General features: G+C 47.1%; 10 protein-coding genes across 10 annotated transcripts; 6 read left to right on the forward strand and 4 right to left on the reverse strand.

The window, feature by feature from the left end:
* Positions 1-630: 630 nt before the first annotated feature.
* F4817DRAFT_358640 (uncharacterized protein) lies at positions 631-2,031 on the forward strand (the record flags this gene model as incomplete). Its single annotated transcript, XM_049306054.1, has 3 exons — positions 631-744; positions 793-1,645; positions 1,772-2,031. 3 exons carry the CDS (start codon positions 631-633, stop codon positions 2,029-2,031), a joined length of 1,227 nt encoding a protein of 408 aa, XP_049159322.1.
* A 4,416-nt stretch (positions 2,032-6,447) lies between these two features.
* Positions 6,448-9,993, forward strand: F4817DRAFT_337154 (uncharacterized protein). The gene is made up of 10 exons (XM_049303253.1): positions 6,448-6,665; positions 6,727-6,743; positions 6,803-6,942; positions 7,001-7,313; positions 7,365-7,581; positions 7,635-7,937; positions 7,988-8,008; positions 8,157-8,266; positions 8,319-8,676; positions 8,733-9,993. Exons 1-10 carry the CDS (start codon positions 6,612-6,614, stop codon positions 9,708-9,710), a joined length of 2,511 nt encoding a protein of 836 aa, XP_049159323.1. The 5' UTR covers positions 6,448-6,611; the 3' UTR covers positions 9,711-9,993.
* A 520-nt stretch (positions 9,994-10,513) lies between these two features.
* F4817DRAFT_104755 (uncharacterized protein) lies at positions 10,514-13,347 on the reverse strand. Its single transcript, XM_049297379.1, has 5 exons — positions 13,014-13,347; positions 12,846-12,952; positions 12,437-12,796; positions 11,675-12,366; positions 10,514-11,589 (listed from the first exon to the last, which is right to left on the reverse strand). Exons 1-5 carry the CDS (start codon positions 13,104-13,106, stop codon positions 10,841-10,843), a joined length of 2,001 nt encoding a protein of 666 aa, XP_049159324.1. The 5' UTR covers positions 13,107-13,347; the 3' UTR covers positions 10,514-10,840.
* A 1-nt stretch (position 13,348) lies between these two features.
* Positions 13,349-14,569, reverse strand: F4817DRAFT_104771 (PEBP-like protein). The gene is made up of 4 exons (XM_049297380.1): positions 14,474-14,569; positions 14,012-14,408; positions 13,774-13,940; positions 13,349-13,699 (listed from the first exon to the last, which is right to left on the reverse strand). Exons 2-4 carry the CDS (start codon positions 14,311-14,313, stop codon positions 13,551-13,553), a joined length of 618 nt encoding a protein of 205 aa, XP_049159325.1. The 5' UTR covers positions 14,314-14,408; positions 14,474-14,569; the 3' UTR covers positions 13,349-13,550.
* On the forward strand, positions 14,564-16,212 carry F4817DRAFT_104742 (EBP-domain-containing protein). Its single transcript, XM_049297378.1, has 5 exons — positions 14,564-15,175; positions 15,250-15,276; positions 15,407-15,543; positions 15,628-15,862; positions 15,932-16,212. The coding sequence occupies exons 1-5, from the start codon at positions 14,761-14,763 to the stop codon at positions 16,063-16,065; spliced, it is 948 nt and encodes a 315-aa protein (XP_049159326.1). The 5' UTR covers positions 14,564-14,760; the 3' UTR covers positions 16,066-16,212.
* A 720-nt stretch (positions 16,213-16,932) lies between these two features.
* On the reverse strand, positions 16,933-17,827 carry F4817DRAFT_315770 (Cwf15/Cwc15 cell cycle control protein; the record flags this gene model as incomplete). Its single annotated transcript, XM_049300584.1, has 4 exons — positions 16,933-16,986; positions 17,040-17,115; positions 17,173-17,741; positions 17,795-17,827. 4 exons carry the CDS (start codon positions 17,825-17,827, stop codon positions 16,933-16,935), a joined length of 732 nt encoding a protein of 243 aa, XP_049159327.1.
* A 256-nt stretch (positions 17,828-18,083) lies between these two features.
* On the forward strand, positions 18,084-19,236 carry F4817DRAFT_104800 (ribosomal protein S5 domain 2-like protein). Its single transcript, XM_049297382.1, has 2 exons — positions 18,084-18,386; positions 18,435-19,236. Exons 1-2 carry the CDS (start codon positions 18,223-18,225, stop codon positions 19,150-19,152), a joined length of 882 nt encoding a protein of 293 aa, XP_049159328.1. The 5' UTR covers positions 18,084-18,222; the 3' UTR covers positions 19,153-19,236.
* Positions 19,237-20,069, reverse strand: F4817DRAFT_104801 (P-loop containing nucleoside triphosphate hydrolase protein). The gene has a single exon (XM_049297383.1). It carries the CDS (start codon positions 19,956-19,958, stop codon positions 19,320-19,322), a length of 639 nt encoding a protein of 212 aa, XP_049159329.1. The 5' UTR covers positions 19,959-20,069; the 3' UTR covers positions 19,237-19,319.
* Positions 20,070-20,929: 860 nt separating this feature from the next.
* Positions 20,930-23,351, forward strand: F4817DRAFT_104826 (uncharacterized protein). Its single transcript, XM_049297384.1, has 3 exons — positions 20,930-21,169; positions 21,229-21,495; positions 21,552-23,351. Exons 1-3 carry the CDS (start codon positions 21,138-21,140, stop codon positions 23,089-23,091), a joined length of 1,839 nt encoding a protein of 612 aa, XP_049159330.1. The 5' UTR covers positions 20,930-21,137; the 3' UTR covers positions 23,092-23,351.
* A 722-nt stretch (positions 23,352-24,073) lies between these two features.
* F4817DRAFT_365271 (uncharacterized protein) lies at positions 24,074-25,108 on the forward strand (the record flags this gene model as incomplete). The annotated part of the gene is made up of 3 exons (XM_049306848.1): positions 24,074-24,261; positions 24,334-24,626; positions 24,707-25,108. Exons 1-3 carry the CDS (start codon positions 24,237-24,239, stop codon positions 25,106-25,108), a joined length of 720 nt encoding a protein of 239 aa, XP_049159331.1. The 5' UTR covers positions 24,074-24,236.
* Positions 25,109-25,999: the final 891 nt, after the last annotated feature.

Below are 25,999 nucleotides of genomic sequence, written 5' to 3' on the forward strand. Positions count from 1 at the left end.
GTAGTGACCGTCTGTGGTAGTGACCGTCTGTGGGGAGGTGGGTACAGACTAGTCTGCGGCTATGGTCTTCTTCTTCTTCTTCTTCATACCCTTGAACGTTGTCTTCTACCTATGTATATAATCCTTGTCCATGCCTCGCATCCTGGGCTTGTTACGGGTTAGTCAGTTCATCGATACAGACCCCCATACCTCTCCACACCTTCAAAGAACCTCGCATCTTCAACATACATAGAGAAGATTTCCGCCTCCTTACTGGAGATATGTTTTCCTCGTCTTTTACTGGCCTTCTAGACCAGATTCATAAACGTCGTCTTCTACATCAATTTTCCTCGACTATCTACCATAGCCATCTATTGCTTGTGCCAATTGGAATGAATCTGTGATTTATCGTTTACTTTTTGTGTCCTATTTGAACATTGTTAAGCCTTGTCGTGTCTTCGAAATCCTTCCCGGTTAGATATTGCGCATCTAAGTCGGGATAGACAAGTTGTTAACGAAGTAACGAAGCAAGGAAGAGAGCATGTAAGAAAGGTCCTGCGGCTTAGCTACAATTCTTGTCAAGTTGACGACAATAATAGGTTCTAAGATTGAGGCGTATATATGTAGCCGCTGATTTAAGATACGTCTAGTATGACAATCTATCCGCCCTATTATTCTGGCCTTTCGGATTATCCTTGGATGGATGCTCGTCCTAATAAATTTCCTGGGGAAGGGGAAAAGGTTTCCCTACCGTCTATTCGTCAGGTATAATCTACCACGTCTGATTAGAGATTATTGCTGACCGACTAGTAGGCTTTCCCCGAATTTGAACAGCAAAAACAAAACTTCGTGGCTACGACACCATATTCCGTAACTAGTCCTGCTAGATGGTCTTCCAATGGAGAGACAACGCCCCCAGAGTACATACATTCGCCAGCCTATCAGAAGAGACACTTCGGGAGTGGGAGGGACGTTGGGGGAACAAACTCGGTTCCAAGGCTATTAAACAGTTCGAACAGGAGCCCTTATCGCTCGGTATCACCACCCCTTGATTATAGGACGGATATAGGAGCATGGGGCAAGCCAACCCGAGCTGGCCATCCAACTGGCGATGGCACTCTCCAACAATATATCACAAAGCCAGGACATCATGAACAAGCAGAGCATCAAACAGCTTTATCGAAATTATCCACGTTAAATCTCGCTCGAGATAGAACTGAACCGTTCCCACGCCTGCCGAGCGACGACTATATTCGAGAAACTCAGAGAAGAACGAGAACCCCAGAAGACATGAGCACTAACACCTACGGTTTAGAGATAAGGCCAGCTTCACACCGACCTACCAATCACCACTACTACAATTACCATCATCCTAACCGAGGGCAATCTCTTTCTGTGGGATCGGCCCATATCTTTGACAGGCCATCGCTATATTCTCCAGTGATCTCGCCTGCCACGTATGGCCACCAATCACATGATAGCTACATGCCCGTCCGCGAACTCGGCGTTGGGAGAAACTACGAAGGCAAGCAGCGAAAGCGTCGTGGGAATCTACCAAAAGAGACGACAGATAAACTCCGCGCCTGGTTTCACTCCCACTTATCGCATCCGTACCCAACAGAGGATGAAAAGCAACAACTGATGACAGAGACCGGTTTGCAATTAAGTAAGTTTAGTGAAACGTTGAATCCCGACTCTTGAGATTACGACTAATTCTGCCGTCTCGTAAAGAGACGATCAGAGTTATTAGACTAGACTTCATACTTTATAATTAACCAAGCATTCATAACAGATCAAATATCGAACTGGTTTATCAACGCGAGACGACGGCAACTACCTAATATGATCAACAACGCTCGTGCCGAGGCTGGCGCTACGACCGTGCGCGGCGCAGATAGCGGCTTAATACCTTCGACCGAAAAGGCCGATTACGACCCGGACGGTAGACTCCTAAGTGATGAAGAGGCTGGTGCAACTCGTGACGTTGATGACGTTGAATCAGAGTCGACTAAACGGCGCAGAGTCAATGGCAACAAACGGGATAGCATATGAGGTGTCCGTGCTTCCTTACGAGAGATCATATTTATTGTATTATTACTAGGTATCTTTACCAGGTTTTGGGGTTTTACGCCGCGCAAGAGTTCACCACAAGAGCAAGAGTCTACCACCAACACTCTATTGTCTAATCAAGGCCGGCCTCGATCTCGCGGGCGCTTGGCTCCCGCAGGCCGGTCCACGACAACTTCTTATTCTAACAGCATTTTTTGTGTAGGGAATTTGGAATAGGTATTGGGCATGGCTTAGGTACGGGAATGAAAAAATAATAGGCGTTTTGGGGGGAGCATTAGATTAAGAGAAATGACGGTTTCGAATGCTACAAAATAAAGGGGCGGCAAGCTGTATATTACATATTACCGTGGATTGATTAGGAAGTTCTACCTAATCATGGAAGCGAAGGATACGTGGAAGTATGGCGCCGTACGTGCAAATTTAGCCTCAAGTCGAAAGTGCACTATCCGGATGATAGAAATACATCCTATTCCTTAATATCGTTTACCGGGCCAAATGTATATGCATCTACCTGTTTTACGGATCGTTTCCGAACCAAGAAGCACGGTGAACAGCCATGGATCCAGCCATAAGCCGGGGCCCGTTCCGAGTGTTATAGGAGATCTACTTTGGTAACCAAGATAGATGCAGGAGCTCCCGCATTGGCCTTTCAGAAAAGAAAATATATTGTCCTTGCATACCGCCCTTCCGATCGATAGATTAAATGCAGATGCCCGTGGGCGTGGGCGTGGGAGGATGCTTTTCTCGAAATCCGTTGGCTACCAAACTCATCGTGACGGCCACCTAATCTCGCCGCATCGCACAGTTTCATCAGTTAACCCAGATTATCACTTAGCGGCAGGCATATTTCCATGACGGATTCGGATGACGACAGACGTTGCAGAACAGCTGACGTACGTTCCGTCCTTTGCTCAGTCCAAAAAGGCTGTGAACCCGAAAAATGGGCTCACTTCTTCTGCTATAAGCAGACGTCGTGCTATCTACCTATCTGTTCGTCTTGCCGGTCCAAGTCATGCAGTGGCCAAAGCACCACTGGGTTGGTAGCCAGAGGATTGCCCGGCCCTGAGCTGGAAGACAGAGCAAATACCCGTTTGACGAGATAGAGTGACGGGATCTAATCTATTCTAGACGAATGTGACATATGCATTCTTCATGCTACTTAGACATGGGTTCACCCCATCATGGAGCTTCTGGCCAGATTCGTTTCCAATATTGCCGTGAGCCCCGTCTCGATGCTCATTGCTCAGTCATCAACTACGGAGGTTGCCGTCTACGTATGTAGTAGCACCTATGTATCTACATAGTCAATTATCATGGGTGGGCAAAACTAGTGTACGTTAGTATGACATCTCAAGTGTCTTAGTCTGGGATAGTGTTACCCCTCTCGCTTCCGTCCATTAACCACGTAAACATACAACAGCGATATGGAAAGTTACGCCAGGAGCTATCTGATATATCTCGCCCATAGCTCGGATGAAGTATTTTTTAATTTTTTAAAACGAACTCTTTGTTCCCCAACTCGCCAACCGAATGTAGGTAGTAGCCGTAGCACGGATCTCCGGCCGGTCCGCTTGACTTGAGACATAATGGCGCTCTCTTCGGACAAAAAACAAAGTCAATGTCTCTTCACCTTTTGGGAGGGGGCAAGGGGGCAAGGAATCCCCTCTTTTAGTAATGTCTCGAACCTTTCCGATGGGTCTTAGATATTGATGATGACAACTGAAACATCTCACTTGAGCCGCGCTGGAGAAAAGACGGTTATATGTAACGGTTATAATGTCTTGTCGTCGTACCCCTGACAACATTCGCCTAGTCCCAGTTGCAATATCGAGTACTCCTTTCCCAACACCATGTACAATGCAAGTGCCATATATTAGATATGCCATTGGATCCCCTCACCGCTTAGCTGCTGCTTATATTCGCAGCAACGAGGTAGCTAAGGTTTCAACAAGGGGGTCAACACCTACCTAGTAATCATTTTTGACAAATTTGACCACGTCGCTTTCTGGACGAGTAGGGTTGCCAAGCGCTTGGATTGCTGGCTTGAACTGTTCTATATTGTACGCTACGTAACATGAGACGGGTAAGAAACCTACATACGTAGCTTTCGCTAGATTACCTAAATGTACCGACTAGCAGGAAAGTTTGTCGTGTTCCTAGGGGTTCAACCCACCAAAGTCTTATCAAGCGTGCTTGCCAGCTCATGGGCCGCCATGCTTCATAAACTCAATGACATCCAATTCTATCGCTCGCTGGTAACAAACAATCGCTGTAATATGGCGTGCTTTTCGTATATATTACGGCAAGGCTTACATGAATACATCTGTCTCTTAGGCTGTTTTGTCCTCTTTAGTTCCTGTTATCATACCACACCCGTAACATATTAACCTCTAGCCATACAGCAAGCATACGTGGGGGTTGCTAGAATACTAGGTACATCATTAAGGATGTAGGTATTTTTCTTCTTCTTTCTATATCCTTACACACCTTGCTGCATCATCACATTTATTATATTTAAGCATGTCGTGCCCTATATCCCAAGAGTCAAGTACCTAGCTCGTAGCCCTCATCAATCATCTATTTCGGAAGAAGGTGTGGTATATCTACCGAGTTTATTTCGTCTCCTTGGCATCGTATTATATGAATTAGTATGGAAGCACTCCGATAAGCTTATTTTTGTTAAAGTAGGGACTAAATTACCCGGTCACAAGAGAGTTGTCGACCGACGTTACCAGCTTAACCACCAAATATCCGTTTGACTTTCGTCCCTACCTCGGATTCCATCCCCGTCCCCGTCCCCATCCAGACCCTCTTAAGTTCCAACGGTGCTAGCGTATTTTTCGTAGGTTCAAGGACGACCCGAGTATTTGGGACAGAGGTCGTCCCGGCGACATATAGGACGGGATGTACCCCGGAACAAAATAATAGGTTGTCAAAAGGAAGTCTAAGGTGTCCTCGTCTTTATCCTACATTAGTTTGCGCTTCTATGCCGAGGTCTCCGGGGCTCCTACCGCGCGTCTGGGCCTCCGGAGCCATTTTAGACTTGAGGATGCACCTACGATGGTGAAAGAACCAAGCGCTTATCATAGGCTAAGGCGAGGGTCGCCTCACTGCTAGCATAGTTTGGTTGGCCTAGCCTAGACACCGGCTCCTCTTCTTGTTTACTAAAGTTCCCAACGAATGCCGACCTTGATCTAAAAGGATCTGCACTTGTCACTCCGTCAGTGGAGCTATATCCATTCTTACTAGCAGCGGAACTGTCGTCTACCGACAACTAGGAACTTATAGTCTGTATTAGCCGGTATGCTTTAGCACTGTACGGGCTATCTGCATGCATGCATGCCAAATCAGCTTCAAGCTGTCGTGTGCACTTGACAGTTTAGACGCTCTTTGGATCCACAGGGACTACATTTAATACAAAAATCCCTGAGTTGCTTAGGCGTCCCAGTTAGTAGTACCGAATATCTACCATTGGCGCCGAGTACTCCACAGCGTCCCCTTATTACATGACGGTATTGCAAGACTGAGTAACAGACAGACGTACTTACGTATTAGCTTACAGGATACGTACGTGAGCATGCATCCTCTGTGGCGACGTGGGCTCTACATAGGTAAGTCTGTGCCGGATACGTACAATATAGAATGTGTGGATATCGTGCTATGATCCATGGATACGTGGACACGTAGCTATGTGACAGGTCGTTTACTAGTATTACTATGCTTGCTGATTTGTGTTTCAGGAATCGTACGCATGCAAGCAAGTGGCTATGTGCTAGGAACGCTTGCTCCTTTAATAAGATGTTTCTTAATAAGATGTTTCTGAGTATACTCATATACTCATACAATAGAGCGTGACTTGAGAAAATGGTGGCGGTCAAGCTGAGTAAGTCAACCTGCTAGCCAGACTCTAGGTAAGCTAACCATATTAGGAGAGAAGGTAAAACGCAAAAGATGTAAGTAAGGAAAAAGGAGTCCTGATACAATATCCTTGCTTCCGTTTCATCGGTAGCGTCTTCATATCTGGTTATTTTCGTATACGTATAGGCGAATATCAAGTAAGAGAACGCATTTGGCGATAATAGTTCCCACTATAAATTCAGTAAACAGTAGACTCATGCAATAAACGATATATTATATATTATATATTATGTAATCCGTATTATACAAGTGCTTTGGAGTATCTCGAAACAAGATGCGATTTAGCTGAGAATGGAGAAACGTATAGTAAGATAGTCTTATCTAAGCTTAAGTGATGTTGTTTCAATTCCGTTCCTGCGCAGCATGAAGGCACGGAGCTATCGGGGTTGAAGCTTATCGGGTTTCGGAGAAACTTTGATACCCGGACCGTCTTTCGGGTCTGACGAAAGGGCACGGATGCCTTCCATGTTACCTTGACCCCCTTTTTTAGGTGGATGCCTATTCGGATGCTTATTCGGATGCCTGGTCGTTCAACCTTATTTATCACGTTTAGTAGCGACGTAGTTACCTATCTATATACACAAGAATTAAATGCGAAAAGACTAAAGTTAGATTTTTATTTTAAATGAGTCAATCGCATCGATATGATGGCCGGGGATGAACCCTCCGTTGAAACGGCTCAGCCCGGAGAAATTTTGGTGATGATCATTCTCTCACCCCCTGTTCGAAGGCGTTAGATATGCTAATACTATAAGCTAGTCATGCGTGTCATGCAGGTACTGTTGGTTGACGGCCGCCACATTTCAGCCCTGTAACTCATATTATTATCATGTAGAAATCGAAAACTCAAATGTGATCGCACAAAACCTCGCTGCAATCGCTGTGAGAAAGCTAAGCTTGAATGCATCTTCCCTGAAGCCCGAAGAAAACCAGCCTTCAAGCGGAGGAATGTAAAAGAACTCGAGGCTCGCCTGGGTAACTATGGCCTGATACCCCTTAAAGACGCGAGACTTAGACTAACATGTACGCATAGCTCAAGTTGAAGTGCTTCTAAAGGAAACAAACCACAATCGTTCGCAGCGTGATGAGACTACGCAACCAGTTAACTCCCCGTCCATTGATTTGCCAGGGGCTGAGGATGTTCTCTTTCAGGGGTTTGATTTCACGAACCCCATCCCCTCCTTGGACGATGACACCACATTCTCATTTCAACAGGACCCGGCGGCTACGTTCTCGACCGGTAACTTAGATAGTCAAGGCCAAGACAGCAACCCCTTTATAGGCGACCTTATTGACCTCGGTGGGATATTCGAAAGTTTACCCCCTTTTGAGATGATGGAAGACCTGTGAGTTATCCTTGTTCGGGGAAACCAATATCTGGTCGCTCATGATAATAGAAATCAGCTCTTCTTTCAGCGTCAGGGACACATAATTCCCATAATCCATCCCTCCCGCTATCTACAAGCTTTTTATTCTGCGCCGCACATGAAGCCGCCCATGTGTCTCCAATACGCAGTGTGGGCACTTGCTGCACACGGTAATCCCAAGTATGGAGCCTACCATGATATATTTTATCGTCGTGCTCGACAGTACGCCGAGTCGGATGAGTTAAAAGTAAGCCACTATATCCCAAACACAATCTCTATACTCGTACTTATTGCAGGAAGGGCTACGGTGAGCATTTCATTACAGTTGCCCATGCCCAAGCGTGGTGTGTGATAGCCACATACGAGGCCAAATGTATGCTGTTTACCCGAGCAGCCATGAGCGGTTCTAGAGGGGTTCGCCTCGTCCAAATGATGGGCCTTCATCGACTCGACGGTAGCGCGGAAGAGATATGTCCAACCTTATTACCCCCAAGAGACTGGACCGAACTAGAAGAACGGCGACGAGTTTTTTGGGGAATTTTTTGCATCGACAGCCATTGTTCCATTTCAACTGGCTGGCCATTTCTTATCGATTCCTCTGATGTAAGAAAAAGAACTAATCAAGCTAGAATTGCAACTAATGCGCATCCTAGATTACAACTCTACTTCCTGCTGTGAGTCAACACGCCATTCTCGTAGAGTCCCGCGTACAGTAGAACTTCTCAGAAACTTAAGCTACCTGGCGCCGTTTCTAAAAATTTAAAACCCCTTGCCGCTGTTCTCTCTATTCGTATATTATTTTACTAACTGGAGGCTTTATAGCCGGAATCTGCTTTTTTAAGCGGCGAGAAAGTAGAAACATGTAATATTCAAAATGCCCTTAAGGGGCAGACGTATTCTTCCTTTGCAGGAGCCATCTTAGTTTGTCACATGTCAGAGCCACATCGTCTCGAGTATCTACGGTCTGCTAATAATAATATCAAGATTCAATCAAATCCTCAAGCACGTCCACAGGCCGAAGCCTACAGATAATCCTGATAACTATGAGTATGGCGAATATTGGCAGCGTCATCGTGAGCTTGACAACACACTCTCAAGCGCGTTTATGTATCTCCCAGGGTCTTTTCGACTACCAGATAACTATCGTGACCCGATCGCTGTGCACACAAATCTTAACTTGCATGCATCAATTATCTGCTTGCATCACGCCGCAATCGAGACGATAGAGAGTTACAAATTACCAGAGAGTGCTAAGAAGATTTGCCACGATCGCCTGAGCACGGCTGCGCAGGAAATTGTCAACATTATGAAATTGACAGGTAGCCATGTGAATTCAGGACCGGTAAATAACGCGTCAAATCGATGAGATGTATCCAACTATTGCTAATACCACGATAGAGGAGCCCACTAGCTGCGTTATCGCTGTATTGTGCAGCCTCAGTCTATGTCTATTTGTGCAAAGAAACACAGACGCCCACCAATATTGAAAACCTCGACTTTATCATCGCAGCTATGCAGGCTTTTGGAAAGAACCATTCCATCACCCGGGCTTTCCTTCGCCAAGTAGTAGTTGATATAGAGAGGAATGGAGTTGGAAACATTGTGCGACTGTCTCGTCTCGATAACCTTGGGCCCGATTACAGGAATCAAATCTCGCAGAATATACCTCTGCTCGCTCGATCCAAGATATCACGTCATTCTCAAGTTCAGCCACCACTGCCGGGCCGTCTACCTCTCGGGAAGCCTATGGGAAAAGTTATTGTCGAGGAGTCTATGGAATGCGAGCACGGGACTTGGATCACAGACCACAACGAATTGTCTTCGTTCGAAGATCGGTCTTCTAACTACATAAGACACAGTAAACGGAAACGGACCACTCAACCGTGCGGTGCCAGCACTATAGATAGCCATTCCGAGAACCACGATTCACCCTGGGCTGCAAATATTCCAGACCGGGTATCAACCAATCCCTCAACACACCCTTCCCCCGAAGGCCCTATGCCCGCCGGCACGCCGTCACATCCCGGCCTCGGCGTCGCGGGCTACGGCGTGGCTTTCCCAGGGCAGGGATTAGATCTACCGCATCGCACGGGCTCGCCTCGCGTTAACGTAACTTCCCATGCGGCAACACCGCAAAGCAGCAAACGCCCGCCGCTCACAGTCGACCGCTGGAACCTCCCAGGCATTTACATGGACGCCCACAACCACCAGATCCCCACGGAAATGCCCGCCCCATGTTTTACGTCCGATAACGACGACAACATACCGTGGTTTCTCACGAGCGAAAATGTCAGTGTGGACTGGGGCGGGGTCAGCTTGACTGCGGATATCGGTGAGACGTCAGGGGCGGCGGAGCGAAGAGGGGATGGGTCTTAATTCTCGCTGGGTGAAAGATGAGAGTTGAAAAGCTTGTAAGAGAAGAGATGTCGTGTTATATCTAGAGCGGGCAGACTGCGAGGATCATGTACTAGCGCTGTGATATCCCCCTTGAGTGTATTATACTGTATATTAAGTACCCCTATATGGATCCTATACTTGGCTATATATTCATCTTTTGATTAAGTAGTGCAGTTGTGGATCCCTAGCTACAGTAACTCGGGCAGTTACTGCCTGCATCGTACGCATATATAGGTAAACAATAGCTAGATCCTAATCCTGCAATCCTAATAATCAACTCAACAACGATGGCACCACTATTCTAGGAATCACATAAAATCGATTTTATGTGGTAGAACATACGCCTTTACTACCTGTTTAGATGCCACCTAGCGAGACCTCGCCAGTCAAGCCGACATCGCCAGCCAAAACAGCACCTATCGAGTCACGCACAAAATGCAACAAGTGCGGCAAGCAGTTCCGATCGCGCAATAAGCTCATGAGACACGTTCACTCTCAAGTATGCCGCGAATTACCTCACCCCACCAACGAGTCGTCAACGCAACCAGACATCAAAATGTTGCAGACCGAGATTATTACCTTACAAAACGATCTGAAAGCCCTTCGGAAAGACTTTGAGAAATATAAAAAGGCAGGAAGCTAAGCACACACGTCGGGATACTCGTTAGAACTATATAAGGGAGGATACGGCGATACAGACCGAGGCAACCAAGTATCGTGGTGGTGATAGATTAGAGAACACAGTCACTAGAGTCACATGAAGTTAAGGGTACAATGAGTGAGTCTGCTATTATTGCTATTTATTCTCTACTTCTAAACTAATGAAGATAGTGGCCTCATATGTACTGTGAAACCTATATGAATGGCATGATATAATATACATGCGAATGTATGCTAAATTCTTAGTTGGCATTTCCCCTTTCGCCTTCGGTTTAATACCCGCGTTCAATCTTCTTTTAGATCGTCATACTTAACAGGTAGATGCTCACCCTATACACTTGCATAACACCTCATGTACGCCGGTCCCAAAATACGAGCAGCTACGTCTTCTTGCTTGCTTTGTTTTTACATTATCTTTTTTCATACCGCCTATTTCTTGCGTCATGCCCTCACGTCGGTGCCGTCAGCACCGGCATCACAGGCTCAAAGCTCCAATCGAAGTCGTCCATGAATGTCCAATCTATATTCTGCAGGGCATCGGCGCTTCCTGCCATAGTAGCCGGCGTTTCACAGCCGTTCGTACCACCAGCAGTACCGGGTGCTGGAGTGGTGCCAGAAGCGCCAGAGGCACCAGAGGGCTGGCACTTGCAGCGGAGGGCGTTGTGGCGGTGATCACTTTTCCAGCGGGTCATGCAGTCGAAAGTTACGCTGGCACTGAGGCGGTGCGAGAACGCCGACACGGGCTCCTCGCTCCACTGTAGTTGTGGTTGCGGTTGCAGTTGGGTGGTGGCGGAGTCCCCATGCGCCAGCAGCCAGTCAGACCAGGACTCGAGGAGGTTTCCGAGGCGCATAGGCAAGTCGGATTCCATGATACTAGCACGCCGGGCCGCAGTGATGATGTCGGCTGCCGACCGCTCGGCGGCTTTGCGGTCGATGAAAGACATATATGATGACCGTAGAACTCGGTATACGATGCATCCTGCAGACGCGAGCGCCCGGAGATGGAAGTGTGGTATATGCCGCAAGAACTGCACTTTGTTGTCTAGCTCGATGGACTCGTGGATCACAACCTGTGCTGTATTATATGTTCGCAGTATGTTGCGTTTCAATGCGTCCGGGTTGTAGCCCGGAAGGGGCATCATATAGTACGTTTGTATTTCTAGCTGTACTAGCAACGCGTTGAATCGATCGAGGTCGCCTATGTATAGTTAACCTCTAGAATATAATAATATAGCCGTGTCATACGCGCGCTCTTGGGGCTTCGTTGGGGATGAGATACATACCTGCGCGTTCAGAGCATATAAGTCCTCTTACGGCGTTCCACTCGTCTTCAAGGAGCTGAACCAGCTTTGACGAAACCCCTCGTGCATCTTCTAGACTGGCCGACATAGTCTTACTAACATGATTGCAGAATTTCTGGCATTCGAGGAGAATACGAAAGTTTGAAGGAACTTGAAACGGTATCCTGCCATCGATAACATTTTGAATGGTCTGATTAAATAGGCAGCCCAGAGGCGGGAGCCCTAAGAATGAAGACACCCTTTGAGAGATTATGTTATACCCAGCCCACGTAAACGAGGCTTCCTCGTCTGTGAAGTTGTTCTGGAAGACGCCATGGCTATATTCCGGATGAGCCCCTTTCCCACAATGGATTCCCAGTTGAGCAGTTGCACTCATACAAATGCTCGAAAATAGTGCGCACGGATCGTTCACGAACCGTACCTCTGGGAAGATCCAGGTGCAAAGCAAGATGAGGGCATTTATTGAAGGTAAGGGGAGGGGCGGATTAGCAATGGCTGAATAGGCATCCCGCTTAATAGAATCTAGCATGAAGGGAAAGATTGTTGAGTTTTTAGCGTAGCGGCGTGTCGCTACGTAGATGATGGTCCAAAAAAGCAACGGACTAGTATCGTAGCATTTATTTGGGTCCTTGTGCCGTACGACTGGCATATAGGGATGATAATGCTCAAAATATCTAGGTTTCATGTATCAGAGATACGTTATTTTATTTTATATTTTTTAGTCCATAGTGGCAATGTACTCACTTTTGAAAATAATATTCAACATCTTCACCAGAAAATGGCTGTGATCCAAGAGCTCTAGGAAGTGCGGGCTCAGCGGCTGGGCCCTGGATGAGTGGTATACTGGCGGGAGTATGTATTACTGAAGAGGGAGCAACTGTGGTGCTGGTTGTCGTAGCTACTATAGCAGGAGCCCTGCCTTCTACGTCCGCAGAGACGCTTATTGGTGATGGAACCCCTAAGCGTGGTGGAACAGACTCTTTAAGGGGCGTGAGGACCTCATTTTGTGGAGAGAATTCTGCTGTTTGGCTCGGTAACGAGGCTGATTGTCCACTAACACTCTGCTTGATAGATTGAATTTCCTGGACTAGCTCGTCCAACTTACTATTGTTCTACTTAGTAAGCCGATATAGAATAAGGAGAAGGTGGCTACCTTTTTCGGCTCACCCTCTTGTGAGTCTTATCTACGACACACGTCAAGTGAAGCTTGGCACAGCGCTGGCACGGTTGGGCTGGATTATGGCTGGGGTTGCAGCGGACCTATGAGAAGGATTAACGTTAGGTACTTAAAGGTTCAAGTCAAGCGAGGGCTAAAACATACCTTCGCATCTCGGCAGCTGGTGCAAGCCGTATTTCGCTTTATTCGGCTAGACATCGCATGAAGCGGCTGTGTTTCTTCACTGGTCTCCGGCATTGGCGCGGATGTTTTTACGGCTCCGGTAGCACCACACTATGTCACATCTACCGGGCCCGAAAAATATTAAAAATGGCGTCGCTGTTGGACGAGCAAGATCAATGAGGCACAAGATAGATAGCCGACCGGCTACAGCTTCATACATAAAGAATCCGAAAGACGGATATAAGAGGGCTTAAGGTTTAACGCCAATCCATGCTTCGGCAACAATTCGGTGCCGATCCTTGCCATTACCTATAACCTAACCTAGAGGTATCCACTCAACCATCCGCTCTTTCTACATACAGTACGAGAATATAGTACTTACATACATTATTATATACCTACATGTAGCTAGGCGCCTTCCAGTCTTTCTTCTTACATCTTGTCAGCAACATACATCATAGAGTGAGCTTGAAATTCATCATACTATCAATTAAACTAAAAAAGGGGGAAATGTCCCCTCTACTCCCACTTTCTTTCCGCGATTCCTACCCACATTCCCCATCCTAGAATCTTCCCCACGATAGCCTCACCAATCTGCTCCCTCGTCGTTGTCGCAGTTAACAAGCTAGGATCTAACGGTTCTTTTAATGCTATGACTTCGAAGAAATCTACGAGAAGTTAGCCTTGAAGTTACGTCTAGGCATTCAGATGAACGATGAACGGAATGAGAACCCCTACTTACATCTATGCGGTCCGTGATTCAGTAGTGGCCGAGGCGCAATGTAAACCCTGCCGTTTCTCGACCGTCCGTAATGGAACCCGCCTTTAAGAAGCGCCTTGCTCGGATCCTCGACTTCGAAGTCGGCCGGCTCAACGCTTGTCTTCGTAGGCGGGATACCTCCGTAGATACTGTTGCAATTCAGTCTCAGGCCCGTATCTAGGACCCTGCTAAGATCGTATAGATTTACTCAAACACTCACCCGTGGCAGATAGGCGTTGGCAAAGGCGCATCTGGATCCTCCGAAACTAGTAACCACTCTTTCACTTGGTCTGCAATATGCGAAGGCGCCTCCCACCGCAAAGCAGGGAACTTGCCTACTCCGTCGTGCGTGTATTCGACGCCGAGCACCGAGTTGGTGGGGCCGCATTCCGGCGCTGTGACGGTGATCTCCTGCTTGTCCTGAAAGTCGGAGAAGGCGGGTCCCTTGAAGAAGCTTTTCGCATCATGGCCCTTTGCGTTCTTAAAAAGCCATGATAGCGATACTTCAATGAGGGCTGTCATTTCATCTGATTTGTACTTTGTGCTTGTATAACTTCGGACGGTGTTATATCTTGGCACGGACCGAATTTAGGCGATGGTATTATTCTTCCTAAAACCTATGAAAATCAATCTTATCTTTTAAAAATAAATCTACTGATTACAAGGTTAGTGAGATATATACCTATTCTAGTAGTTAGAAGCTGACAAAATGCGCCAGACATTAGTAGGAGGAAGAAGCTTGATTTTATACATAAAAGACTGAGAATTGAACCCCCCAACTAGCTGGGTCTCGGAGCCGATGACGCTTATGGTATGTCATTGAAATGCCAAGCAATCTTATCAACAAACATCACCCCTGAAAAAAACAAGGGCTTCCATACCTCTAAGCATCTCTAAATTGGTGGTTCCTGCATTCGATCAACCGGATAATTACCTTATATCAAATCAATACTGCTAACACTTCCGACCATGGCGGGGGTGCTTTTAAACATCGACTGGCGGTCGTTATTAGGCAGAGATGCCTCCCCCGCGACCGAACCTGAGCCTGAGCCCGAACCCGTGTTCGAGCCTGTGTTTGAGCCCGTGGAAGAACCCGCGTCGGAACCCGTGTTGGAGGAGCCTGTGCCCGTGCCCACGCTCGAGATCGCCACACCTGAGATTATCGCGCCTGAGATCGAGGTGAACTTCGAGCCTTTACATCCGTATTATCCCTTAGGTGTGACTATCCCGGGTTACGCATCTAATGAAGCATCTGTCCCTGTGCTGCTAGTATCACTGAGTGGCATGCTGGTATTTGCACTCTTAGGGGCTTCTGCGATAGCATTAAGGGTAAACCCGAAATTGACAAAGACCAATTTGATTCGGTTCTGCTGGTTTGTTCTGAGTAAGTCGCTTACTGAACTTATGCTCTTATGTTTAATTAGGTCTCCTGTTTACTAACTTGATCTGTATCTATAGACGGGTGTTTGCACTGCTTCTTCGAAGGTAAGTTTATTACTTTACGCCACTGTACAGCTATCTAGTCCCAGTCTACATACAGACGATAGAAAGAATGCGCGTGCAGAATATGATTTTCACATTTAAAAGATCATTTAACTAAGTCTGTCTTTTCAAGGATACTTCGTCTTCAATCACGCCACCGTTGCGTCGTCACAAAATGTATTCGCCCAGCTGTGGAAGGAATACGCGCTGTCGGACTCGCGTTACCTACGGTCCGACTTCTTCATGTTGAGCATTGAGAGTCTTACGATGGTGAGTAGCAACCTGGGCTGGCCTAACTAAGCTTCAGCGTACAAACGCTATAGTATGACATCGAATGCTTATTATGAGTGACAGTTTGTCTTGGGACCTCTCTGCTTCGCTAACGCCGTTGCTATCGTTCGAGGGAGCCCTACTCGACATGCGCTTCGCATTGTCGTGTGCATAGCACACTTATACGGCGTGGCTTTATATTACGCTACATGCCTTTTCGAAACTTACTTCACGGGCCGCTCCCACAGCCGGCCCGAAACCCAATACTTTTGGATTTACTACGTCGGGTTTAACTTACCGTGGGCCATCATCCCGGCAGGTCAGTTTTTCCAAATCAGAGGATTTTCAACGAGTCAAATTAGAAGCCATGGCTAACCCTACTTGTCAGTTCTCTTATATGATAGCGTTAGAACCATAACCACGGCGATAGGAGCCCTGGAAAAGGTAGATGTCACTCTGAGTGCTTATCGCCGTAGACAGGGCGGGGTAAACGGTGTTTCCGAGCCTAAAAAGACAAGGTGAAATTGGGTAGTAATTGGGTTGAAGATGACCCGACGAATCGTTCTATCGAGTAATGAGCCTCAGCGTGTAAATTGCTACATTCTTATAAGATTTCTTGGCGGGTTTTTATATAGTTTAATGTACTTCTCGTCCGAAAAACCAGTATGGTTTAAACCAAATAATTGTGATTGAGTTTTGCTTATTAAGATTGATATAGGTAGTATGTTGGCGCTCAACTGCGCCAGTGTACTCCAATTCTAAAGACTCCTCATTACCGTGAGCTGAGACGTCATGAATGCTGGTACTGAATCCCCGTAGTTAATGCTATGAATAGAAAATGAGACATAAGAAAGAGTGCCAGAGCATCACTTCTTATACCCATTCCGATCCTCAATAGCTAGATGAGCAGCAGGCAGAAATCCCTAACGTTGCGTCGCATGACTTGGACAGCAATAGCAACAACCGCCACCCTACCATACGCAACGGTCATATGGTTCAAAAATATCTCAATCTCCTACGGGGCTTTATAATTCGTTCCTAAGGCTTCGTAGCTTAATGTACTATGAGAAGTATGCTCGTGAGTGTCTGCAGGCGCACCCTCTTCTTAGGCCTCCTCACCCACCCCAGCTTGCCGGTATGAATCACGGATACCAAACTATCTCTATTTGCATCAGCAAGGTACCTAGGGTTCCAAGATTGTGAATCGCCGAAAGCTAGGATGCGCAAATTTGTTCTATCACGGTTCCCTTCCTTCATTTTTTTTATAAAAAAAAAACGAAGAGAAAAGAAAAAGGAAAGGTCTCTTTCATAATGAATCTCTATTAGTAGTGGTAATTTCTTTCGCCTTGGTATATGTTCGTAGGCTGGTATCATGGCGTAATATACATCTCATCTCACGTATTTGTTCATAAACCGCTTGTGGAAATCCGATCGCAGGAGATCCTATACATAATGTCAGTTATCGGCAATGAAATGATATAAGTTTTAAGACGTACGTTGATGAACTCCTTTCTCTTGCCTTTGTCCTCCGTTCCTCTTGCTTGGTTCTTAAAGACGACATCATCGTCCCACCTGTAATAGGTCAATTAGTACAATGCTAAAATAGGCCTTCGTGGATATTTGACATACCTCCGCTTCATGTTGAAGTTCTTGGGATTCAGCAACGGGTTACCTAAGGCAATATCCCGCTCTCGTTCGGCTTCTTCAGCCGCAGCCTTCTCACGTTCCTCTTTCTCGCGCTTCTCAGCCCGCTCGCGCCTAATCTTCTCGAGCTCGCGCTGTAGCTCTGCTTCTTCGTCCTCATCATCGTCGCTGTCCTCTTCGCTATCATCTTCATCTTGTTCTGAATCCGAATCCGCATCTATATCTCGGGACTCTTCTAATATGCGCCGCCGTTTCGCCTCTGGGTCTTCCTCACCTTCACCGTCTCCATTTGGCCCCGAATTCAATGCTAACGGCCGCTTCGAAACATTGTTGGTTGCGGGTGCCGTCTCGTTGGTCTCTCCGGTGGCATCGGGAAGCGCGCCGCCGTTCTGCTTCGCGAAGTGGGCAGCTTCAGCGGCGAGAAGCTGGGCTCGTAGGTCGTGGGACTCGTCGGCATCTCCTCCTTGTCCGGGTTGTCTGAACTTGAGCTGGGTATGAGCAGGCAGGAGCCGTTGGTGGTAGGCCGGTCCTCGAAGAGCCTCCTTTCCACGTGCCTAATATACAATTAGTAGTTTCTTAATAATAGCTAAGAAAAAGCTAAACATACCGGGTCGAAGGTAGGCCTGTGTGCTGTAGTCATCTTCGATTATATTACGAAATCAAACCCGTTACTATTAATGAGAAGTTGTAGATGATAAAGAGGTATGTGAAGCTCTTAAGTGTTGTTTGTTACAGGTACTTGGAGGTTGAGGCTCCAGTTCCAATGCGCGGTCCCACTAATAAAAGGATTAGCTGCAGAGTCGGCATTTAACTATCCCAAGACCCGATCTTGCATGGGCTAAGTACATATTTTATATGATCACCGCCCGGCAGAATTTCCATATGAATTTTGAAGCTCTCAATCATGAATATGCACAGAGCCAAACACCCCACTATCTCGCTGAAGCTGCTGCTACATTAGGTACTTGAATTAGTACGAATGATGAGGTGAAATAATAACAATTACACTTTTTACTTATAATCTTCCCTTTCACCATGCCTCGAGAAGCTGAACCTTCACTCAATGAGCGCGCTTTCGTAGTGCAGGCGCTACAAGAGGGCCTGCGCATCGATGGCCGCGCCTTCGACCAATACCGAAAGCTCGAGCTCAAGTTTGGTGACCAATACGGAGTCGCAGATGTAACTCTTGGAAAGACAAGGTAGTTTATATACGCCTAAATGTTCTATAATAGTACTGACGTGACTAGGATACTTGTCAAGGTCTCGGCCGAAGTCACAACACCTTACACGGACCGACCCTTTGACGGCATCTTCACTATCACGACAGAACTTAGCCCCATGGCATCGCCCGCTTTCGAAGTTAACCGACCGACAGAAACAGAAGTTCTATTATCGAGACTACTTGAAAAGACCGTCCGCCGATCGAATGCTCTCGATACCGAGTCGCTGTGTCTCGTCGCCGGGCAAAAGTGTTGGTCTATAAGAGTTGACCTACACGTGCTCTCGCACGATGGTAATCTAATCGACGCCTCGTGTTTCGCGGTTGTAGCAGCATTGCGCCACTTCAGGAAACCAGATACAAGCATGGAAGGAGGGAATTTAACTGTATATACTCCCGCCGAACGAGAACCTGTGCCATTGAGCTGGCTGCATTCGCCGTTTTGCGTTACGTTTAGCTTTTATGGAGAAGGAGGAGAGATCACATTGTTGGACGCAAATCTCCTAGAGGAACAATTAAAGGTATCTAGCTGCACGATCAGCCTCAACAGACACGGGGAAATATGCCAAATCGCAAAGTTGGGTGGCACACCTGTAGAGGCGGCCACGCTGCTCCAGTGCGCAAGCGTCGCTCTCAACAAAGTCAAGGAGTTCTCGACGTTATTAGATCAGAAACTAGCCGAGGACTCGAAGCGGAGGAACAAAGGCGGACTCCTGGCAGAACTGTCCGCGGAGAACGAGAGATAGCAGACGGGGGTTACTCCCACAGATGACCCAAAAATAAAGATACCCATGATGAACTCAATGATAACTCCCATCCTAGAACGCCTGTTCCATGACGCTGAATGCAAACCAACCCAAGGCTACTTTACCCGAATAACACAACGTTATGTAGAGCCTTTCCCTTCCTTCCCTCACCTCATTACTGGCGGTCTTGACTCTTTATTCCATTTAACTCTCGACCTAACCCAATCAATCGCTTCCCTCACGCCCGTGCCTGTCAGAGCGCTCACCGGCAGCACCCGGGAATCGCGTATACTCGACGCCTTCTCGCCCTCGAACACCTTCTTCACCAAACCCTCCTTTATGCGCACCACCTCGACGCAATCCTCGCGATCCTGCTTGTTCGCCAATATCAGAAGCGGCACGCCCTCCGTCTCAGAATTCTGCAGCACATCCTCGAGCACAAGGCGACACTCATCAAGGCGGCCGGAGCCGTCGTGCTCGAGAGACCCGTCGCCGATGTCGGTGCTGTCGATGATAAAGACGATGGCGTGACAGCTGGCGTAGTAGCTCTGCCACAGCTTGCGCAGGGTCATCTGGCCGCCCACGTCCCAGATCTTGAGGTACATGTCGGGCAGGGTGAGGGTGGACACGTTCTGGCCTACGGTCGGCACGGTCTTGAGCTTGGGGTCTGGGTGCTCGGGTAGGAAGAGCGATTTGGCCTGCTCGTGGAACGTCGTTTTGCCCGCGTTGTCCAGCCCCAGGAGTATCACAGAGTATTCCTCCCGCCGCCGCGCGAGCAGGTACAGCGACTTGGCGAGATGGTACATGGTGGGTGGTGGGTGGTTATTTGAGTCGGAATGGGTTAGATTAAGTGGGAAAGCAAACGTTAGCCCGCGGGAGAGCTTTGAGGTAATGTTTCAGAAGGGCTGGCCAATGATGCGTCTTGTGATTCGGTTTGGAATGATTGATTGCCTGCCTTGTCGAAATTACATGTACGGAATACGTGAGTACATACAGCGATATGATATTTAAGCTAAGCCTATATGGGTTAGACAGTTAGGTATAGTCGGAATGAACTAAGCGCGCGGCTACGGGGTATCATTGGCTGGATAAGTATAGGTAACGCTGTACCTGCAGAATAGAGACTTCAATACAATGCATACATATGTATACATACCTCATAAGGCAGCTACATGTAAATAATATTATAGGTCTTTAAAATATTAAAATATTAAAACCAAAGTATTTCAAGATATTCGTTTGCGGAATTAGGTATTATGATATTATGATAGTTAGCAAACATGCATTCGAAGACGTAGAACAGTACACCTCAGGTATGTGATGAGATAGTGTAAGAGATGAGCTGGTGTTACAGTTGAGAGTATATCAAGCTAAACTAATCCGTATTATTAGTGACACATCAGCACCCAACGAGGACAACAACAGTCATCGTCATTAGGCATATTAGGTACACTTCACAAAAATTTTCTCATACAGCAAAGCAAGTGCATAAAGATTATAAAACCTTCATAAACCGACCCATTCTCGCTGCGGTTGGTGAAACCACAACTGAATATAGCATCTCATAAAATACCTAGGTAGGTACCTACACCTTTTTGCTCATTCCATTGATACGGTTATTCATATACGCTATATTATTCAGCTATACGAACAAAATACTTACGCGGGGTATGTACCTAGGTAATGTTGCTTTTCGACTTCCTGCGCAGGATTGTTTCTTGCTGAAACCTCTCGATTTCTCATCCAATAGCAATAAAAACCATGGCGTCATATTAACTCAAATTAATTCCTGCGCGGTTGTTCCCCCCCGAGCTTGTCTAGCTCCCAGCCACGAAGCGACGACCTATAGAGATGCACTTCAACCCTTGTAAGCTCTCTTACAAGTCCTTCGGTTACGGTTACGGTTACGGTTACGTGTAATTAATTACCTACCTAGCTTCGCTCTTCGTCGCCGGGAATTCATCTGGGAAAGTTTTGGCTTCATTATGTCTCCCATGCCGTTCCAGCATCCGGTGAGGTATGTATTGTTAGGCTTTGTTTATTTGTGAGCGGACTGGTTAATAATATCGATTTTAGGTACACTCCGCTGGCGGTAGTTGGTACCTATCTTACGGCGATAGTCTACTTGACGTATGCAATCGCTGCTGGGCTCTATGCATCGTATAAGTCCTTAGGTCCAGCTCAAGACACACGATCGCGTTACGCGCAGCGCAGGAGACTGGTTCCTATCTTTCTCGGACTTGCTGCCGTGGCTTTTTCTTTGGCGACTTACAACTCTGTGGCGTCGGCCGTCTTGTCGTATAAGACATGGGCGCATGAGCATGGCGTCAACCAACGAGAACGGTATTCACTTATTACTCCAATTCTATACGTTATCTCAGTGTCTAATGTACATATAGCTATATCCTCACCGAAAAACTTGTTCTTACACCTCGGGACTTGAGGAGATCGAACTCCCTTTATATCACCCAGTGGTTGAGTGACACTCCCATCTTCTACGATGCCCTGGAGATTGTCGCCGAGAAAGCTCGTCGCTTCTGGTGGGGGCAACAGATTGATCTCGCGACAGTAGCGTTTAGCATGTTATTATCCATCGAGGGGCGACGACGAAATATCCCCCTGACAGCTTCGTTTCTGATCCTAGCTCACCTTGTCAGCTTGTCGTTTGCGCAGAATCTATTCTACGTTGCTCTTCTCTTGACTCCGTCGCCACTACCCCCAGGAAGCGAGAATTTTGAGATGCCAATCGTACCTCTCCTTTCGACGTTGATTTCGATTCGCGACAAAGTCATTGCTCCAAAACCAAAGAATTGGCATTTGCGCCCTCGCATACTCTTCACGGTGTTAGCCTTGAATTATCTTTCAATATTTCTGCTTCCTTATGCTGCAGACACGCATTCGTTTGTGAATGTGGTCCATCTCGGTCGAGCGTCGACTTTCTTACCCCTTATCTTACCGGCAATTGCGCCGGTAAGCTGGGGTACCGTCTACTTACACCCTCACGACGCTTATGACTCACTCAAGACAATATTTCGGACCATTTCCGTTGTGTCTTTCGCACTGCACGCAAAGTCCAGCATTGAAGGACTCTGCTACAATATTCCCGACTCCCATCATCATCGCCATAGTGTCTTTCTCCCGTGGAATATTGAAGAGCGTACCAACTGGGAACGCAGTACTACAGCAATTGGCAAGGTTTTGGGTTCCCTCTACGACCACCCTGCCGTAAACGCTGTTGGATGTGATGTTCTGGTCTGCACGATTAGCCTTGGTCTGTGGGCTGCTGTACGCGCTATAAGCGTACAAGACATTATCGCATCAGCTATTCCGACTTTCAAATTCCGTCTCAGGGCTAGGCGCGTCGTCGAGGATAAGATCTTTCGTATGCCTCGTACGCCCTATAGTCCTTATACCCCCATTAGGGGGGGTTACGATTATCCCGAGTATCGCACATCAGAACATTCGATGACTCTTAGAAGCCAAAGTAGGCCGGGCCTATCGAGACTAAGGAGTTCGTCAAGGTTGAGAAACGCGTCAAGACTAAGGAGCGAATCCAATGTAAGAAGTTCATCGAGGATAAGGGATTTGTCGAGGGTGAGAAATGAATCGAGAGTGAGGAATGCGTCACGAGTAAGAGACACGTCAAGAGTAGGAAGTGTATCCAGAATAGGAAGTGTTGTGAGCTCGTGCACACCTAGTGAGGATGGAACTGTGACTCCTGGGCGAAGACGAGGACGGCCAAGGGTGTCTAAGAAACACGAAGACGAAAAAGCATATCGACCTACCATGTTCTCGCCTAGATCCTCCGTGGAGTCAGACCTCTTGCCGGCTACCGAGTCAGATTGGGATTCTGCGGCTGTAGCTTGGGGCATGGTTGCATTTGCCGGGCTCGGTTCGGCGTCGGCGGGTGTACTTGGAGGAGAATGCATTGCGAGATGAGATACGAATGGATAAGATAGGTTGGGGATATTATGAGGGTAATGAGGCAAAACAGGGTTTGGGGGGATAGGGGTATATTGGAGGTATTGGGGCGGGTAATGATTGGAAGCGGTTTATGAATTACGAATAACACTCAGCGTAGCGGTCATGGCTGAGTGCCTATATACCTAGGAGGTAGATATTAAAGTAAACAATTCTCAAGTTCTAGGCTATCTATAAACCGCGAATTGCCTTCGTGGTAATATATTATTATCGATAGAGTCGCTAATTCGTCTATGGCGTTGATGCCGTGTACGTATGTATATACCTCTTAGGTAGGTACACTGACACTGTACACTTATGGCAGTACCAGCTGCTATCTCTAGGTACTAACCATCACGCACCTTGTCGCCGCTGCCACCTGACCCCTCAGGTGGCAGAAACCCAGGCAACGAGATACATCTACCAAAGTACCTACCCACGAAGTAAAGGTTATATATCCTAATTGCAAACCAACTGTCAACCGACGCCCCTCGCCTGGGCGACCTGAGGTTAGAGAAAACCCCACTGTGGTGTCTTATGCTGAACCGTTCTTCCTAATAAAAAGAACGTGACTTGACAGCAGATGCCTAACGAAGCCGGTTTTTCGTAGGTCTTGGGTTCGAATCCTCTGCCCCTATCCGAGGGGATTCGAATCTGGGACTGAGCTTTTTTGTTTTGTATATCTTTTTTTTTTTTCAACCAACCAACCCCTTTTTAGTATTTTTATTTAGTTCTTTTTATCATCCATCTTCCTTCCGCTTTTACTTACTCTTGCCTCGAAGTTGCACTATTTATTATTCCATGCATGCATTATTTTTACCCGACGAAAGAGCCATCTATCATGTCCGCAATTGCCTTTTCTATGTTTGATAAGTTCAAGCTTCAAGTGCGCCTCGGCATCTCTCGCATTAGCTATTGCTTCCTCGAAGTTTCTAGCTTAACAGAGCTGGAAAATATCACTAGGAAGAACTTTAGTAGTCGATATCGTCTATACCAAGGACCTCAACCGCAAAGCCAGACACCAGACTATGTATATAACCCAGCTTAGTCTAATCATCGCTAATCGCGATGCAACTCGCGCTTAGCTTTATAAGTCGAAGTATTATCTGATCAGCATCGCCATCATGGACCTGTCGCGACTCCAGATATGTAAGTCTACTTACGACTCTCCCATTTAGGTACATTAGGTACTTTACTCAATCCAATGCTAATACCGAGAAGCGGGCAACCCCCCAGAGCCCTTGGAAAGTAGACTCCAAACCCTCCCTCGACCTGTTCGCTACCGCATCTACTGGCACTACCTAGGCCTCGAATGGCCTCGTGTACTTACGGTCCCCCGTTCCAATATTTACTCTGACTATGCCCGCCGAGGAGCGTATTATCTCGGCTGTGGCTGCCCTGGCTTGGACGCTTCGTATTGGATCGGGGATCGAAGTCGTATTATCGACACTAATCTAGCTTACACTTCCAAGTTCTTCAGCCGGGAAGTTCTCACTTATATGTACAGCAAAATGGTATGCTACAACTCTCTTCCCCCTTCCCTCTTCCCCCTTTCTCCCCAAGCCGCAAACTAGATCCTAACCTCGCACCACAGGCCCTCTACTTCCAGTGCACCTGCACCATCCTCTACCACACATCAACCAACGACCTACTATCCACCTCTCTAGAGCGCATCATATTCCTCTGGACCGGCTTCATCGCAGACACCGCCTTCGCCGCGCTACGCCACGTCCCGCTAACGCGCATGACGGTCGTCATCGGGGCCTTCACCACCATATTCCTCACGCGCCAGGAGGCCCTTTTCCGTCGGTTTTTCCTGCGAAAGACAACCCACATAACGCAAGCTCTCGGCATATTCGAGCTGCTTGAGCTGCGCGGCATCGAATCCGTCCGCGTCGTGTGCTACGGCTACCGGGTGGCCCTGATGTCCGAGGAAGACCGGCAATGCTTGGAGCATCTCTTAGTCGAGCACGTTACCAGAAGGCGAGTGGAATAGAGCGAGCGATTGATAGGCGAGGTTATTCAGGAAGACTGCGAGTGAGAGTCAATGGGTATTGGAATTAGAAGTCTCGCCTACCTGGATATAGGCACCTACATAGTACGTTGTTGGCGCAACATGATTACTGGCTTCAATTGGTATACAGGGCATATAAAAGATAACGGGAGTACGAAAGCAAGGTAAGATTGGTTAAGTTTTCTCTACGGGTGTTTGAGGACGTTTATAATATAGCATTACGAACGAGGAATGGAGTCTTTTATTTTTGCCTTCCAAGGCCACAGGGGTTAATGTGTTGTTGCGCATAAATCTCTCTGTATTAGCTAGGAATTCTAGTAATAAAATCATAACCGCTGTAGTAGTCTACATACCTTTATCCAAAGGGAAAATATTAGAGGAGGTAGCTTTAATTTTGAATATGAGCAAGGCCATTAGAAATGTAGGATACCCTCCCCTTTTACCCCTTTTATCCCAAGTGTAATTAATACAAGGCCAGATAAACGCCCAAGAAAAGGGGGGTTGTCAGCATTACCCAGATAGGGATGGGAAGCAAAATTACTTCAAAGCAGAAAAGTGAAAAGAAAAATATAGATGGAAAGAACAAAAACGAAAAAAAAAAGAATAGCCCGGGCAGGATTCGAACCTGCGTCACTCCAGAGACTCCGTCCTCGGCTCTAACACCTTCTAACCCGCTCTATTTCTATTCCAAGGAACCTCTAAGCACCACCCCCATTCTATGGGTGCCTCAGGAAACCGGAGTGTGTTACCACTACACCACCGAGCCTTATTTCTTAGTGATAGGCAGTCGGCAATTACCATCGTTTAAGGTACTTGCCGATTAGGACGATTAATGGGTACGTAAGTACGTGAGTACGTGAGTACGTGAGTCAC

Source organism: Daldinia loculata (assembly GCF_022478755.1).
Source record: "Daldinia loculata strain CBS 113971 unplaced genomic scaffold F4817scaffold_23, whole genome shotgun sequence".
Taxonomy (NCBI): domain Eukaryota; kingdom Fungi; phylum Ascomycota; class Sordariomycetes; order Xylariales; family Hypoxylaceae; genus Daldinia; species Daldinia loculata.